Below are 17,366 nucleotides of genomic sequence, written 5' to 3' on the forward strand. Positions count from 1 at the left end.
ATTTAATAAATGATGAAAATATGGGATAGGTTAGAAGTTCATTTATGGGAGATTTTCAAACTCTACCAAGTCTAATTATGAAAATACACGCCCATTTTAATTTCCCCATTTGGCATATGGAAAATTATATAGGTTGGCAGCTGAATATATCTGGAGTTGGATGATTGTATGAAACAGCATCATGAGCATTTAGTTGCCAAGAAAATATGGAAGGGCCAGCATTTCACAGCATAAGAGATGATTTAATTAAAATTAGTACCAACTAGTCAGAAGAAGACACAAAAGCACAACCCTGTGGGTTTTTTTTTCTGTCTGAAATTTAATATGTAAACAGAAACATAACAAAGAGGAAGCTGTTTCATTTAGTAGCTATAGGATTATAATAGATATAATCAAGAGAAAAATGCACAACATTATCAGAGTTCTCAAAGAAAGTACATTGCAACGCAAAGAATTACTTTAAAAAAATGTGAGTTTCTTTTAAAAAGAGGGCCAAAAAGGCAACACAAGATCTGATGAACTACTGGAGAGGTAGAAAAACATTAAGAAGCGAAGGGAATTATTTTGGTTCTTAATCCCTCTTTACTGATTTAGATCAATAATGTTCACATTATATCTTACTTACATTATTACAGTTATTTCTGGAGCCACAATGGGCTCCACACAATGGGTGTCCAATCCAGTTACTTATTCAGCAGTAATTCCGATCTGACCATATCTTGAAGACCCATTGACCTCATTCTGAATAGGAGTGAACAGGACTGAGCTGATGGCATCTAATCCCGGAGATAGGAAGAAGAGTATTCACTTCAGCAGATGCTGTTAGACTGCAATTCCAAAGTGACTATTGTTGTTGTTGGATGATTCGGTGGAAGTTGGAGAAGCACAAACATGTACAGATCCTGATATTCATGAATGCAAACATTTTTATTTTCAATCAAGTGGCTTAGGAATAACACTTTTTGGTAAATGGATGCCAACTGCAATGTCTTCTCTTGTTTACTTCCTGCTTCTTGCCTCTATTCTCCTCCTACTTTATTATTATCCATCTTTTTGCCATTTTCTATGAACATTTTGAAAGCAGTTATTATTTTATTTATTTGTATTCTGTCTTTATTATTTTCACAAATCTTGAGCTAGTGAACATATCCAGCACACCTTCCTCCTCCTATTTCCCCCAAAACCGATAGCTAGTGGACCTCCACAAACATCTGAGTGATCATGTTTATTCATTTATTTTTTTTATTTATATACCATCTAACTTACTTCTTGCGAACAATAAGGATTCCTTCCAAAATTGTACCAGCCTGAAATTAGTGATATTGCTACATTCCACACCTCAAGCATGGCTTCAAGGAAATCCAATGATAGCAGTTTTGCAGTAATTCTTCTAAAGGTAATTGGCAAAAACAGGCACTTCATCCTGCCTATCTATTCAGAATTCTGGCCTCCTTTTTTGAAGCTATGGTGCCCCTGTTCACTTGTCCTCCTCTTTTCCAACTGCAAATGAAGGAAAATTTGGCTACTTCCCTGCAGTGCCTAACTAGTAGTTTAAAATATTTTTCCTTGCTGCAAAAAAATTGATACCATGATGGAACAAGGAAAGCAAGGCACTGACTAACTGCTCTTTTATGTATCTTCCCATTTGATTAGATAAGGAGAATCTCTGGCCAAATCTAAAGAAGGATACACCACTTCTGGAGCAAAATGAAGCCACTTCTGATGATATACATGGTAGTCAGTGGCTATAGTAGAAGTAATTTGAAAATGGGGTGGGGTTTTTTGTTGTTTTTTGTTTTTTTGCTATTGATGTTTTTTACCACTTTTAGGTGGTAGCATAATTTAGTTATCTCTGCTTCTCACCGAAACAGTATCTGGTGCTCCCTAGTTAATGGTCTTCTGCAAAGGCCCCTATGACTGCCACTGCCATTTTGTAATGAACCTGGGGTAAAAACAGCCAGGAAAATAGATACTGATCAAGCAGAGCACATCACACCACTTTTAAAACAAGGGTTGGCAAACCAAGCTCTAGCAGAAGTGCAGAAAAGCACTTTGGAAGGAGAATAGGAACCACAAAGCATCTCTACTCCAAAGTGCCTGAACAAATCAGCACAGATCTAAATAATTTCCAAAATTATGGAAAGAGACCATACTATGAGGTCAGAATTGAATAGCAAATATCAAGTATTTGTACTGAAAGTTCAAATTAGGTTCTTCATGTGATTCGTAATAACTGCAATAAACTTGAAACATTCCTATTAAATGAATTGTTTTTGTTTACAAATAAATATCCAATTGTAATGAAACATAATTCAAAATAGAAAAACTTGGATAACTTCTCTTTTGGCTATCTACAATGAATGCATTTTTGCCCAGCATTAAGAGGAAAAGAAACACTTATAAAGAAGAGGATACTCTGCCAAGCTAAGCCTTCAAGACATGTTTTTTTCTTTAAAAAAAAGATATAAATCATCATTTGCACGTACATGGTGCTAATTGAAGTAACAACACTTTTGAAAAAACTTGTCTAGCACAGACAGTAAATAGACACTTAACTATTTACTTTTTAAATAATGATTCTGGTTTTAAAAACACACCAGATTATTCAAGGGGAAGATAACTGCAAGATTAAAAAAAAAAAAGAAATTAAAAGAGGAAGAACAACAATACAAGAAATGACAGTTTCAAGGAATTCTATTTCACAGTATATGCAGTTTAAATACACACACACACACATACATATATATTTATATATATATATATATATTTATATATATAAGCAAAAATTTTAGAAATGTTAATGTTGTTCACTGGTAACATATATAAATGCATGTAGAAAGGGAAGTGCTTAAATAAATTGTCACTAAAATAGTAACAAAGTGGACTGTGAATAATTCTTTATTTGACAATGTATATTATAGATGTGTTTTAATGACTAATATTATAGAAAGGAACAAAAAAAGAATTTAGCCCTTGTAATTACCTAGACAGAAAATTAAAAGAGAATTAAAAGCCAGATAAATGTTACATTAGGTTGTTTGAGGACACAGAGATGGAAGGATCAAAACTGAGGGAACACAAAGGGCTTAAGCACAGGAGAAACAAAAATAAAATTACATGAGGGGGAAAAAATAAAACGGGACTGGTGTGGGGCCATTTTGCTGCTCAACAAGAACACCAAATCCTTCTAGGCCCATCTTGAAAAACATGGATGGCTCCACTTAAGACACCAATAGTTTCATTCATCTAATCCACTTCAAAGGCTCACCTCAGTAGGTCATTTTAAATCTATTGTGATCACAGAGTAAAGCCCAAAGTGTGGAGGTTGAGATATTCCTATTGTGGTAACATAGGAAGGGAAATATAGGATAAATCTGATAAATTTTGGAGAGGTTTTTCGGCATGCTTTCTTTACATAGAAAATGGGGAAGAAAATGTGGATTAGAATAACGGTCCCCAAATCATTAATGGGCTAATCTAGAATATATTGTGTCCACATTATAAAAGGATTGCTATGAAGTTGGGCTTCCACATTGACAAAGTGGATGTCCTGCTATGCCAATAACAAAACATTTAATTATTTGGACCCACAACACCAACTGTCCCCAGCATTGCCCCTTTCCCCCATCTGTGTATATTTAATGCCATATGGAAATACTTCCAAAAAGGAGGGGGGAAAGTTTGAGCTGCAATCAATATTTAAATATAAAGCTGCCTTAATGCATTGTTGTCCCCACAATAATCAAGTGGATCAAATGGATTCCCTGAACAGTTCTTGTAGGACACTAAAATTATAGGCCCATCAGATTTGATTACCAGCAGATGGAGTTATTGCTTTAGAAAGTATATGCTCTGGTTATAGGAAAGGAGAGAGAGAGAAAGGGAGAGAGAGAGAGAGAGAGAGAGAGATGGCTGGGTGTGCAGTAAACTAGTCACCCATGTTAGTCAATTTTTCCAATTGAAAAGTGAAGTCTTTCCAGTCTGAATTCAGATGCAATGAAGCTTCACAACCTGTACAGTGAAATGCTTTTATACAAAGCCTAGCTAAATTACAGAGTGTGCAGCCGTCAGATGTGGTATGGCCACAATTTAATCGTTTTAAAAGAAGACAAGACAAATTCATATTTCCTCCAGCATACAGGGGCAATCTACTCTAGAGATCAGTTGCTAGAGAAGACTGGAAGAGGGAGATCATTTCTGAGTGGTTGGCTGCAATGTGACACAAACAGAATCCTGGACTAAACAAGCTAGCTCCATCAGGGCTGTTAATCTCATCCCTTTACACTGCCTTGTCCCTCTTCCAACCAATTTAGGCAGACTCAGCATTTTTCCAAGCATCATTTAAGATGTGGAAAAATCAGAACGAGGACAGGGGGAAATAAAGAAATGAATGCATATAAAAGGATTGCTAGAAATGCCCTTCCAGGTCTGGCAGTGAAAAGCTGAGCCCGAGGTCTCACCCTTGGTCTGTAGAGGCTTCTGCCACCATTTAACAGCTGCCATAGTATGTGAGGTAGTAGTAATTGTCTCTCAGAAACCCTAGAATCATGAAGCATTGAACCTACCATTATGGCGAAAGCCAAACTGGACAGAAATTGAATGGTCCATCACAGGCATTTCTCCAACACAACAGAATCTCACTGAAGGCAAGGTTGGCACAACCAAGGAACTGAGTTGGCCATCCTCAACAATGAGGAATTTTTAGTAATGTCTGTGTGGCTGTGAGGAATTCTGAAGTTCACACATTTGGATGGTGTATGTTGAGAGGCCTGCACTGAATGGATATAGAAACTGTGGGGAAGAGATTTATAGTATGCATCAGCATGTATTACAGTCAGTCCTCAACTTACAACCACAAGCAAGTCCAAAATTTCTGTTGCTAAGCAAGACAGTTGTTAAGTAAGTTTTGCCCCATTTTATAATCTTACTTGCCACAGTTGCTAAGTGAATCATTGCAGTTGTTAAGTAAGTTGAATCCGGCTTCCCCACTAACTTTGCTTGTCAGAAACTAATAAAAGATGATCACATGACCCTGGGACAATGCAATTGTCATAAATATGAATCAGTTGCCAAATTTACCAATTTTGATCACATTGATGCTGCAATGGTCATAAGTGTGAAAATGGTCAAAAGTCACTTTTTTCAGTGCCATTGTAACTTTGTAACTCAACAAAGGGTTGTAAATTGAGGACTACCTATACAATTACTGTGAAGCACCGGTCATTTGAATCAATGATTAATATAGGTCAGTCTTTGATCATTTGCCAGATGTATAGATTTCAACTCCAAGAATTTTCAAGTCAGCATGATAGGACTGAGAATTATGGAAGATGAAATCTGTAACTTGGAAAAGCACCCAGATTGACTAATACTGAAAAAAAAAAGTATGCTTAATTTGACAATGAAGCATCTTTGCTATTAACACACCAGTTTCTGGAAGGATAAGGAAGAAGTCTCAGTTGAACATAGGAAAAGTTGTCAGGTTCAGTTGATCCACCTTGTCTGTTATAAATTGGAATAGCTTTCCAAAAATTTCAAGCAAGAGATCTGCACCATTTTCAGATAATACCACAGAGTATAAACATAATTACCATGATACTTAGCCCCATTTTATAGATAGGAAAACTGAGTCACAACACTTGCTTCTTATCACTGCCCTGGTATTTCCAGGGCATTAGGTTCCAAACCAAAGTTCCTGCCAAAAGACCAATCATTCGTAAATTTTCACTATAAACTTTTTATGTATGTATCCATAAATCCCCTTAACATGTTGCAATATTAGTGCAGGCCAGGCTTATAGCATTCTACCCTGGTTCAACAATCTCAGTGAGCAACACATCCAGTTATCTCAGGCTGACCAGTTCTTTTGGCAATATCAGAATTGTGGTCCATCTAGAAAAACAGGGATTTTGGCAGTGAGTTAGCTGTGACTGGAGAAATATCCTTCTCATCTCACAATGGTTGAATTACAAAAGAGAGGATCAGGAGTAGCAAACCTAGCAAGGCATTGTGGGTATTGCGTAGCTCTGCTCCACTCCTCCTCCAATTCTGTGTTCACCAGATTGAATTCATATTTAAACAACTTACTGTAAAAAAAAGAGAGAAGGAGATGAAGGACATCCATTCACTTATGGCAATAAAAAAAAAAATTCCTGTCAGGCTGAAGGTGTTACGAAACAGAATGAGAAAACACCTTTTCTCTAGAATAGAGTGAAGCCAACTGAATTTAATCTACACAGCCTAGACACTTGAGTAAGGTTGACGGTTGAAAAGGGACATGGGCACATTTAAAAAAAAAAAGTCTAGGCTCCCCTGGCAAAAATGGAGATAGTAGAAGGTGGGGAAAATCAAGGCTCAGAGGCTACGGACCTCTGGAGAGGGGAACTCCTTCCTAGTAAACCCAGCTGACAGGAACCCACTGTGATTCGTTGTACAGCTTCTGCAAGGCCACCTGAAGTTGCTGGAATGTCCGCTCCATATTATCATTCACTAAGCAGAGATCAAAGTAATGGCCATAGCCTCGCTGGATTCGGCAGCTCTCGTCCACAGTTCGCTTCAGGTCAGCATCCTGGTTAAATACAGAAAAAGGCAGAGCAGGCGGTAAACCAGGGGAGAGAGACCATAGGTAGGTTTTGTACCCTTCTGAAGTGCAAATATACAAAAACTGTAGCACAATCCCTAAAAATAAACATGTATGTCTCGTTCTCTTTGTGTATGGTATGTGTGTACGTATATGCTATACCTAGGCATCAGTGGTGGGATTCAAGTTGTTTTAGTACCGGTTCGGTGGGTGTGGCTTGGTGGGCGTGGCTTGGTGGGCGTGGCTTGGTGGGCGTTCTTTGCCTAACGCCAGCACACAGCTTTCCCCACACCAGCTGAGACCTGCAGCGCCAATCAGCTGAGAAGATAAAGAAGAGAAAAGCACAGGGCTGGGTGGGAGGGCCGATCCTGCACATTTCTCTTCTCTCTCCTCTCAGCTGATCGTTGGAGGCTTTTTTCTTTTCTTTTTTACTACTGGTTCGGTTGAACCGGTCCGAACCAGTAGCATACTACCACTGCTAGGCATGCATACACACACACTGTATATACATACAGCATCCCCTCCCCAAACTCATAAAGAGATAAAAATAACATTCTGACTTCATTCGTGTGTAAGATAGCCTCAATCATTTTGCACCATCACTTCACCCACGGAAGTTTTCAGCCTTGCAAATGTTAAATATAGCTTTTGAGCCAATAAAAGGTAAAGCCACCCTTGCTATAGGCCACTATATAATCACAGTTCCGGTCAGGGAAAGTATGTGGGGGTGTGCAAGAGGAATTACACAGGACATTCCCTTCCTCCTTCCTACCTGCTCTTCCCTTCCCAGGAGGTAGGTAAGTGGCCTCCGCTGAGGGGGGGAGCAAGGGTTTGCAAGAGTGGCTGGGAAACTGTCATGTAATATTAAAAATTGGGATCATGTGCCCAGGTCCCAGAGTCAGTATTTTAGTCAATTTGAAGTCTCTTTGTTGACAAGGTTTTGCCTTATAATGCACCAATCTGCTCAATTAAATGTTACAAACATAAGAGTGTTAGTGTCAGGATTCCGGCAGTTGCCCTAATTAAATCATGAGCAAACTTATAAAACATTTCCACGCATGTTTTAGAGTTGCCAGTTAGCGTATAGATTTAGCATAGGTAGTTAGCTCCATTCCCAAACTTATCACTTCTCATTTCCATCATTCTGAAACCTTCTCATGAAGACTCACCGTGAGTTGCTTAGTAGCTATACCGCTTTCCAAAGCTGCTTTGTTCATAGCTCGTAAAGTCTCAAAATCTGGTGCTTCAATGAACACCACATATGGAACGAACTCAGCTGTCCTCAACACCTTCACAGCCTATCCAAATATCCAACAAAGAGAATACTTGCTATTAAAAATACCCAACTTTCCACACCACTAGCATGCTAGGCACTATACAAAGTAGAGATACCATTCATTATTTCTGTAGTCACACATTTACCTGATTGCAGAATTATTCCATTTTCCAGGTTAGCACAACACTAATTCAGTATCCTGAGATCATACAAATAAATCAAGGTTGACACCAACTTAGTGAACAGCTGTTTCTCCATGTATGTTAGGAGAAAAATGTGTAGAAATATGATTTGTAAAGTAATAGGAACACGAGGCAGTACAATTGTCAACATTTCAACAATAAGAGAAAACTGAATTTGGGGAACTTCCATTTATCTGTCATAGTTAGGATGATTACAGTTGAAGAAGCTGTCATATTAAGAAGGTATACAAATATACTTGGATTTCTAAAAATTACAGAAACCAACGTGTCTCAAATCCCGTAAATAGACAAATCTCTAAGTAACCAGTGGATAATGGGAAATATTTCCTACCTGTGGGTTAACATCCAGGATACACATTTTGCCTGACTCCACAACCTCATGGATGGAGTCAATCTTAGTTCCATAGAGGTTCCCCTCATATTCACCATGTTCCAGATAGCGGCCTGCTTTGATGTCTCTCTCCATTTCATTTCTAGTCACAAAGCTGTAGACTTGTCCAGTTTTTTCATGTTCCTTGGGCCTCCGTGAGGTGTCTGCCAGAGACAGATTAAGAAACTGGGTTCAATTAGAACAAACTTTGGCAATATTTTAGCCTGGATACTGTCATGAGTAAATATAATTCTACAAAACATTTTTTAAATTGACATTTGATGATGTCACAATTTTTGGTATTTTTTGAGCAGCAGTGATAGCCTAATGGTAAAGATACTCTCCTCCCACTCTTAAGGTTGACAGTTCAATTCTAGGTAGAGACAGATGTTTCTCTCTCAAGACACAAGGAGAAAGTATCTGTAAGTATAATGAAAAGCATCCAGCCAGTAAACACTCAGCTCCATTCAGTCGCCTGAACTCTATCCCGAATTAAGGGATTACGGGTCATAAAAAAGAGAAAAAAATGTTGGTGTTTTCATAAACTGCAACAAGTACCACTTCAGAGTCCAATGGTTCTCATTTCCTGAATTTGAAAATGGAGATGATCTCTACCTCCTGATGAAAGGCCTGATGAAAGGTCAGAACTCATATATAGTCCTCTCCACTGCCTCCTTTGATCAAGGCTCAGAAGAAAACTGATACGTCTGGTATGAGTGGTTTAGAAATAAAAAGAAAATAAAATGGCAATTAGGAAAAGAGTGAGGAAGTATGTAAATATGTATATATGTTATAGAAAAGATTGAAGTGTAAGATGAAATATACTGATTTGTAACAAGAGTAAGATGTAATGGTAATGGAATAAGTAACCATATATTGAAAAATGTAAGGAAATGTAAAAGATATCTTGATGTTGATAACAATGCATAGTTTTATTTTATGTTTTTAAACTTTGGAAAATTAATAAAAAAAAATTTTTTAAAAAAGAAAACTCTTTGCATTGCCCTGGATCTTTTGTTTCTCTATATCAGGGGTTGGCAACCTTAAACACTCAAAGAGCCACAAAGGTCCTAACCGGAAGCTCCCGTTCAATTTTGGAGCTGACTAGACTCTATGGCAATTCCCCCACCATAGAGCCTCCTCCTAGCATGGCGTCCTTTTTCCTCTACCTGTTCTAACTAAAAGCCCTATCAATCGTGGAGCCGACCAGCAACAGGGAGCTGCAGCAGAGGGATGAAAGAGCCACATGCGGCTCCAGGTTACTGACCCCTGCTCTATATGTACTGCAGATCCTTCACTGGGTTTCTATAAGAATCAGGACATAGTATTTTGACTTATGACTACAATTGAGCCCAAAATTTCTGCTGTTAAGTGAGACATTTGTTAAGTGAGATTTGCCCCATTGTACAACCTTTCTTGCCACGGTTGCTACGTGAATCACTGTGGTTATTAAGTTGTTAAGTGAATCAGGCTTTCCCATTGACTTTTGCTTGTCAGAAAGTTGCAAAAGGTGATCCCATGTCCCCAGGGCACTGCAACCGCCATGAGTCAGTTGCCAAATGCCTGAATTTGGATCATGTGACCAAGGGGATACCGCAATGGTCGTAAGTGTGATAAATTGTCATAAGTCACTTTTTTTTCAGTGCCACTTCAAAAGGTCAGTAAATGAACTGTTGTAAGTCGAGGACTACCTGTAAAGAGTTTTGGGTTTAATCTCTCTAGATCCCTGTGATGTAATATTCCTTCTTGTCTTTTTTCTCTTATGTCTTGGTATATTCCTTCTTGGGCTACTCATGCAGCTCCACAGGACTTTTGGTGATGCCTCCTTTTCTTCATGTTGCCTTTAGACAATTTTCTGAGTGAAATCATTTCATGGTAAACTTGGGGTTATAATTGTTCTCACAACATTTTAGGAGATTTATATATTTTGAAAATAAAAATACAGTTCTCTATAGCCTCCAAAGGAGAGAAAAAATCCAGGCTGGGGGATTTGATGACTCTCACCTTGTTCAACATCAAGAGGTGGTTGTAGACACTGCCTTTGCACAAAATTTCTTTAAGTTAAAAAAACTGCTTTGCAATCTCTCATAGCAAAAGAGCAAAAGAGAAAGGAAAGTTTTTTCAAATGCTCATCAAACCAGCCAACAAAGGGTGTGATGCACATTCTTAAAGCACTTTGAAAGTGTTCTCCCTCCCCTCCCCAGAGTTTAAACAAGCTAGCACAGCGTTTTCAAAAGCCCAGTTCACATTGCATAATCATTAAATTAAGACAAATGAAGTAATTGGGCAGGGGGTTGACTACATCAGTAAACAAAATATTCCAGGTTTTGTAATATTTTTGTCTCCTGCTTTGAAAGAATGGCAAAAACTAGGCCAAAACATAGAGCCAGCATTAATTTAGCAAATTCCTACGGCTGAGCAATCAAAGCACAAATATCAGATCCTGGTAAAATGAGGTCAGTAAAATGAAGACCTGTTGGGGACAATATACATATAATGCTTAAATTGCAAATTGCCCAGAAGGTGCTATAAAGTGCTATGGGATGGTACATGAATCTAACATGCTATTGTTATTGCTATTTACAGCAATCTCTCCAAATTTTATCTCCACAACAGCACTGTGAAGAAAGTTAGGCTGAGAGGTAGGAATTGGCTGAAAGTCACCAAGGAATATTTGGGACTTGGGTGTAATCTCTCCAGACATAAAAAGCATTGCATACTACTATATTATTATATAGTACTATACAGAACTTCATAAGAACTTATGTAATCCATTCAAGGAAGAGAAGTGAAAAACTAGAGTAAATTGTTTTGCTCCATCCATGGGTTGCTTCGGGTACATAATTCCTTCTCAACCTGCCTCTCTATGAAATCAAAATATTTTCCACTGAAAAGGATCTTAGCATTGCTTAGTATTTCCCATCAAGAGATTACATGAAGAAAAGGTTTCCATGAAAAAGCAAGCGTGCACATAACATGAGTGGTGCTATTTATGAGAAAGGTAATTTCAACCCCATAGATCAAGAGTCTTCAAACTTGGCAAGTTTAAGACTTGTGGACTTCAACTCCCAGAATTTCTGAGCTAACATGACTGGAGGAGGAATTCTGGGAGTTGAAGTCCACAAGTCTTAAAGCTGTCAAGTTTGAAGACCCCTGTCATAGATGCAGAGACTTGAAAGCAGGGCCACCCTTTGAAACACAGGCATGCCCTAAGCCCCAAATATTCAAGTGTAATAAAGGGTGTTTGCCAAATTGTCAGCATCTAAGTAAGACTTGACTCCAGATAACTTTCTGTTCCTCAAGTGGAAAATAACAACCTATAAGGTCTCCTTGCCCAACCTTGCAACTAAACAATGCTACTAAAAATATAGCAGAAGAATATTCAGAAATACAAGGAGAACAAATCTGGCCAAAAGACATTCTCTTCCAAATTGCACCACAGCCATGACCCACATGGGATGGTGGTTCCATACTGAGACTGGTCAGACATGATAAGCTTGTTCTTAATGCTACGTCGTCCAACCCCCTGGGCACCGATGAGCACCAAAGTTTTCCTGCGGAAAGGGGGCATTCGAGCCACTTCTTCATAGATCAGCAGTTCATGTCGATCAAACTCTGCAATGAAGAGGAAAGATATCACTGCTAACTGTGCTGCAGAATCCCCGTGAGCTTTTGAGGCTGGCTAGGAACTGCAGACTTCATTTCTCTAGGCTGGGCTGAGTAAATCTAGTCTTGGCAGTTTTTCCGTAGAAAAATGCTTGGACAGATTTGAAAAAATGTCCAAAATAAGTTTGCTTGATTTTTTAAAATCTTATTTTCCATATATGTAGAAATTATTCTTTTGAAGTAGTCTGATTCATCAAAATGGAGATAACTTTATTAAGTTACCATTTGACAAATCTTTATTCCAACTCCCCAAATCCAACAGTTTCATTTACTAGGAATGCCAACTGTACCGGATCTCTCCAGCCCCCAAATTAGCTATTTAAAAAAATCACAGATACGCAAAAATGAAGTAGAAGAAATAGAATAATAAATCCTGAACACATTGTTCTTTTGAAAAGTCCGTACAAAAATATTTAAAGCCCGAATGGCATGAAGCCAGGTTTTCTCCCTGAGAGTATCTGCCCATTCCAACAAGTCGGATAAGATAGACAGGCTTCTGGTCATTTTGCTTAAACGTGGTCATTTGGCAGGACTTTAGGAATATGCCTTTTCTGTGGTGTTGTAATGACGGGGCAGTCGAGTTGTTTGATCATGAACAACTGAATCATGATGAACTTTATTGGAGTCTAGCCTTGCATTTATACACATTTTTAGTTATCCTCTATCACTGGTTAACTTTGGTTACTGCTTAACTTTCGTTACTGTTTAGCATAGTAATTAATACAATTAATTATCTCTAGTTAAAGTCTAACATATGTTTACTTCCTCTCTCTAATCCTCCTTTAGATTAGTGACTTTGTTTGCCTGAGTTGTATTTGCTTGGAAACATTCTTTATCTGAGGTTTGCCATCCGAGAGTGGAACATTCCTGCAATTACAACTCTACACTGTGGCTCCCCCAACCCTCTGGGACAGTCTCCCTTTTTGGAATGTCTCTGCCCTATTGACCTTTTGGAGAGCTGTGAAACCTGGCTTTTTAGCTGGGCTCTGGACTAGGATAGAAGCAAGCCCAACAAGGTAAAGAGTATGGGGAGAACGTGTGATCTTATGCCACTGTACGTGGGATATGTAGTGCAGGGATGGGATTCAAATTTTTTAACAACCGGTTCTGTGGGCGTGGCTGAGGTGGTGGGCGTGGCTTGGTGGTCATGTGACTGAGTGGACATGGCTTGGTGGTCATGTTATTGGCTGGGCGTGGCCAACTCAATATCACTCACATCAAGGTACACATCTCTTTGCCTGGCCTCTCATTGACTGTGGGGATGCTGCAACAGTTGTAAGTGTGAAAAATGGTCACAAGTCACTTTTTTTTCAGTGCCATTGTAACTTTGAATGGTCACTCGACACAAGCAAAGTACCAGCAAAGGAGGGGAAAAAAGGTCTAGAGAAGTTCCTGAGACAGGAAGCCTAGTTCCGCCAAGAATGTAATATGGGTTAACGAAGAGGCAGTTTCTGTAAGCAACACCAGAATGTTTCCTTCCTGCCTTTCTTACAGGATTAGGCCAGTAATTTCTTCTAACAACCGGTTCTCCAAACTGCTTAGCATGTTAACAACCGGTTCTAGCAAATAGGTGCGAATTGGTAGAATCCCACCCCTGATGTAGCGGCGTCCTTAAGTTAGTTTGGTTTATTTATTGTTTTATTGTAAGCCACCTAGGATTATCTTGTGTTATGTAGGCAGCCATGTAAATTTCTAAATACACATACATACATACATACATACATACATACATACATACAGTGCACAGAAAGGAAATTTTGCCTCTTCTTACCTTTCTTCCATTCAAAATACCACATTGGTGAACAACAGGCTGGGATGGAAAAGATTACAGGACCCAGTGCTTTGTAAGAGATTTCTGCAACTATATTTGCTTCATGCAATAAACAGTGCATTAGTTAAAAGAAGATTAATTCCCCACTTGCCTGCATTTTTGGTGGTCAAATACATCATCCTTTTCTTTTTCTTCCCACTAAGGCTTCCACACAAGGCCCCTGCCAGAAGAAAGAAAACATGAAACAGATTCAACAAGGTAGAATAAGGACAAGTAAAATTCCAGAATGAGATAGCTTTAGGAAATAATTCATAACAAAAACCCTGTTTAAGAAATGGTCTAATTACAGTAATTGTTCTCTGCTTATAGTCAAAGAGCTGTCAATTCAAATCCTATCTAAGGGCTTGAGGGTTTTTAAAATGCTTTTGAAGATATGGTAAAACAAATAGTGATAACTCTAAATTATTTCTACATGATGTGATATTGGCAAGCAGCAATGAGCCATTAAAACGCTATGATTTTGGTTGAGTCTGGAACACTGAAGCAAAATGTTAACTAAAGATGTCTTTAGTGTGATCTAATAGGCACTTTGTTCTAAAGACAACTGCAGTTGGACAGTGATTATATACTTTGAAATCAGTAAAATAATTCATATTACTATCTGGAAAAGTATCCCACCCCTTAAAATTGTTAGAAATCCAGACTATGCTACAAATTCACAAAAATGAAGAGGAAAGGGACAAAAGGGAAGGCTCAAGACCAATAAAAATAAAAAGAGATGAATGAAAAATAATATTTTCACCTCCACAATTCCAAATGGAAATATTTTAATAAATGAAATAGGAAAACAATCCTTGACGTTATTTCTTTTGTTATCTGCATTTACCTTTCCACGTAAATCACCGGTCCTCTCTGCCAACAATGGGCAAGTTTCCTAAGGCTGAATTGTAATTGGATAGTGCCAAGACTGGATTGCATAGCAAATAGTGTAAGATCCAACTTTCCCCCTTGAATGGTTCATAAAGAGTCCTAGCATTATCATGTTGCAGCAAAATGTTCTTCTTTTGTTTTTAATTAAACTCTGCTTAATTATTTAAAAATTTAAAGTAATACAGTGTAATCCTCTGAACTGATTGTGTTGCCAGATTCAAGGAAATCCATTGAATAACAATATGGAGTGATACTTCATGTCTGAATGAATCATAATCATGAGCACATGTTTTACGGTTTGTCACAATGCTGTAAAAAAAATCACCACCTTCTTTCTCATAATATTACAACAAGCTGTAAATTTCAGTTCTTGAAGCTGTTATCTCTGCTGTCAGAATGTGAGCAACTCATTTTGCATAAATTTTCTGATACTGGAGAAGATCAATAATGAGTCTCATACAGTTCTGCAAAACACTAAGTTTTGCGATACCCTTTTCATTGTCTTTAATTTATTTCATCAATCTTTATGATGTAAAACTCTTCTGTTGCTCTTACTGGCCCTTTACAGGTAGTCCTTGATTTATGACTACAATTGAGCTCAAAATTTCCCTTGCTAAACAAGGCAGGTTTGCCCCATTACACAACCTTTTTTTTTGCCGCAGTTGTTAAGTGAATAATTAATTGAATCTGGCTCCCCCTTTGACTTCGATTATTGGAAGTTAGCTGGGAACATTACAAATAGAATTCTGCAATTCAATTCAAACCTTTATTGTCAGAGTACAACATGTGTACAATGAGATTGGCTGAGCCTCCCTTCATACATTACAGGAACTGGGCATGGCTAGTCTAGTGAAGACAAGGACCAGGAGAGACATGATAATAGTGTTCCAATATTTGAGGGGCTGCCACAGAGTGGAAGGGGTCAAGCTATTTTCTAAAGCACCCGAAGGCTAGACAAGGAATAATGGATAGAAACTGAACAAGGAAAGATTTAACCTGGAAATAAGGAGAAACTTTCTGACAGTGAGAACAATGGAACAGCTTTCCCTCAGAAGTTGTGGGGGCGTCATCACTTGAGACTTTCAAGAAGAGATTGGACTCCCATCTGTCAGAAAATGGTGTAGGGTTTCCCGCTTGGGCGGGGGGTTGGACTAGATGACCTACAAGGTCCCTCCCAACTCTGATTATCTTTAACTGTCTATCCCCCCCAACACAATACAACTCACAATGAAGACAGAAAATCCCTAACCCAGTGAATCCTACAACACACAATCCTATTGCATCATGTGAACTTATTGCATGTTGCACTGGCCCTGCAAGTCAATCATACTATATTATTATGAGGTTATTTTCCACTCAGGAGTCTGACAGTCCACGGATAAAAACTATTCTTCAGCCTATTTTGTGCATGTTTCGGTTCACCGGCAGCAGATGCGGACGGCTGAGGTCTTGGAGAGTGAGGACTCAAATGAGGGGCTTGTGTGTGATGCAGGGATGGGGGCCAGAGCCTGGAGTGTTGCCATCAGAGAGTGGAGTGCTGCCTTCGGAGCTTGTGGAGGCTGGCAGCAGTGATGCAGAGGACCCCGAGGAGCCTGTTCCCAGTGTACACAGGGCAGCTCGAAGAAAAGAGCAGCTGCAGCAGCATTGGCGACTCAGGAGTAAGGCTGCATGATGATGGCCCCTCTCTTAAGGGATAAAAGCCAGCCCTTGGAGGTGGGATTCTTTGCAGGAAGCAAAGAAATTCTCGCACTTCATGTCTTGTGGAAGTTCAGACTATCCTGGTTTGTGTTGGGAGACTTTTGGTTTTGAATATTTCCTTGTAATTTACTCTATTGTTCTTGGCAGCCTTGCACAACCTTGGCAAGGCTTGTTCTTATCTGGGACAATTAGTTTTAATAGCGTTCTACTGTGAATGAATGGAATTCACAGAGGAGCATTAAAGAGGTTTTGCTTTTATCTCTGTTTGGCGTTTGTTTTCTTTGAACAAGGCTTGGGTCAGACCAGTGCAGTTTCTATGCTTCTATATCTCCTTCCCAATGGTAGGAGAGTAAAGAAGTGCTGACCAGGGTGTGAGTCGTCCCTGAGGATCTTCCTCACTCTGCTGAGGCAACGAGTCATGATCACATGACCCCAAGGTAGTGCGACTGGCATAAATATATGCCAGTTATGAAGGGTCCAATTTTTGATGGGGATGTTGTCGTAATTGTGAAAAATGGTCATACGTCTCTTCTTCAGTGCCATTATAACTTTGAATGGTCATTAAATGAATAGTTATAAGTCAAGAACCACCTGTACTTTGTTCTTGATTTCACAGATTAGCTCTTTCTCAGTTCACTATTTTCGTATGTTTTTGTCCCAAATAGAGAGACTCTTTCAGCAAATTCAATCACTGTTTAAAATGCATTGATGAATATTTCACTGAAGATTCCCATGAAATACAACTTTTTTTTTTTTTCAGGAAGGGTAAAAAAAAAAGATGCTAAAAAGTGACAGAGCTTCAAGCACATCAACGCTGCTATCCACTGGTGACCTTATTTACTCTTTTTTTTATATATAAGAAGATTTATAAG

The 17,366-nt window shown here is 38.7% G+C and overlaps 1 protein-coding gene across 17 annotated transcripts in view; it reads right to left on the reverse strand.

The window, feature by feature from the left end:
- The window catches only part of MPP2 (MAGUK p55 scaffold protein 2), a 94,288-nt gene that overhangs the window by 11,128 nt on the left and 65,794 nt on the right, over window positions 1-17,366 (reverse strand). For 4 of the 17 annotated variants that reach the window (XM_087947044.1, XM_087947045.1, XM_087947043.1 and 1 more), the window contains 6 exons: window positions 14,018-14,086; window positions 11,883-12,044; window positions 8,391-8,593; window positions 7,750-7,878; window positions 6,420-6,568; window positions 296-6,086 (listed from right to left, as the gene is read on the reverse strand). In XM_087947044.1, coding sequence (XP_087803170.1) covers window positions 5,948-6,086; window positions 6,420-6,568; window positions 7,750-7,878; window positions 8,391-8,593; window positions 11,883-12,044; window positions 14,018-14,086 — 851 coding nt within the window. In that variant the 3' untranslated portion in view covers window positions 296-5,947. Of the gene's footprint in view, window positions 1-295; window positions 6,569-7,749; window positions 7,879-8,390; window positions 8,594-11,882; window positions 12,045-14,017; window positions 14,087-17,366 lie in introns of those variants that run through there. The other 13 variants (XM_087947049.1, XM_087947048.1, XM_087947055.1 and 10 more) reach the window with 9 other exon arrangements.

Source organism: Notechis scutatus, chromosome Z, assembly GCF_049901735.1.
Source record: "Notechis scutatus isolate UNSWTSFEM ecotype Mainland chromosome Z, rNotScu1.2, whole genome shotgun sequence".
NCBI classification, from domain to species: domain Eukaryota; kingdom Metazoa; phylum Chordata; class Lepidosauria; order Squamata; family Elapidae; genus Notechis; species Notechis scutatus.